Here is a 223-nt window from a genome sequence, read left to right as displayed (position 1 = left end):
GGGGTGAAGGACGACATCAGCCCCAGGACCCCCACCTGGTGCGAGGCAGGAGTGGAGACGGGAGACCCGGACACCGAGTAGCTGCCGCTGACACCTGAGGCAGCTTCAAGAGAAAGAGCCATCAGAGGGTGAGGGACACCAGGACCGCTCCCGGGGGCTGGGGTACCCGCGGGAGAGCAAGGCTCCTGCCCCAGACCAGCCTCCTCGGCAGGTCCAGTGGGTT

At 67.3% G+C, this 223-nt stretch overlaps 1 protein-coding gene across 1 annotated transcript in view; it reads right to left on the bottom strand.

Moving 5' to 3' along the window:
- MISP (mitotic spindle positioning) overlaps nucleotides 1–223 on the bottom strand; it is a 4,650-nt gene that overhangs the window by 1,316 nt on the left and 3,111 nt on the right. The window contains exon 3 of the mRNA XM_009586605.1: nucleotides 3–103. Within this exon, the coding sequence (XP_009584900.1) occupies nucleotides 3–103 (101 nt within the window). The remainder of the gene's footprint in view (nucleotides 1–2; nucleotides 104–223) is intronic.

Source organism: Fulmarus glacialis, unplaced genomic scaffold, assembly GCF_000690835.1.
Source record: "Fulmarus glacialis isolate BGI_N327 unplaced genomic scaffold, ASM69083v1 scaffold21731, whole genome shotgun sequence".
NCBI lineage: Eukaryota > Metazoa > Chordata > Aves > Procellariiformes > Procellariidae > Fulmarus > Fulmarus glacialis.
The sequence above is the reverse complement of the archived record's forward strand: the minus strand, read 5'-3'. Positions and strand labels throughout refer to the sequence as shown.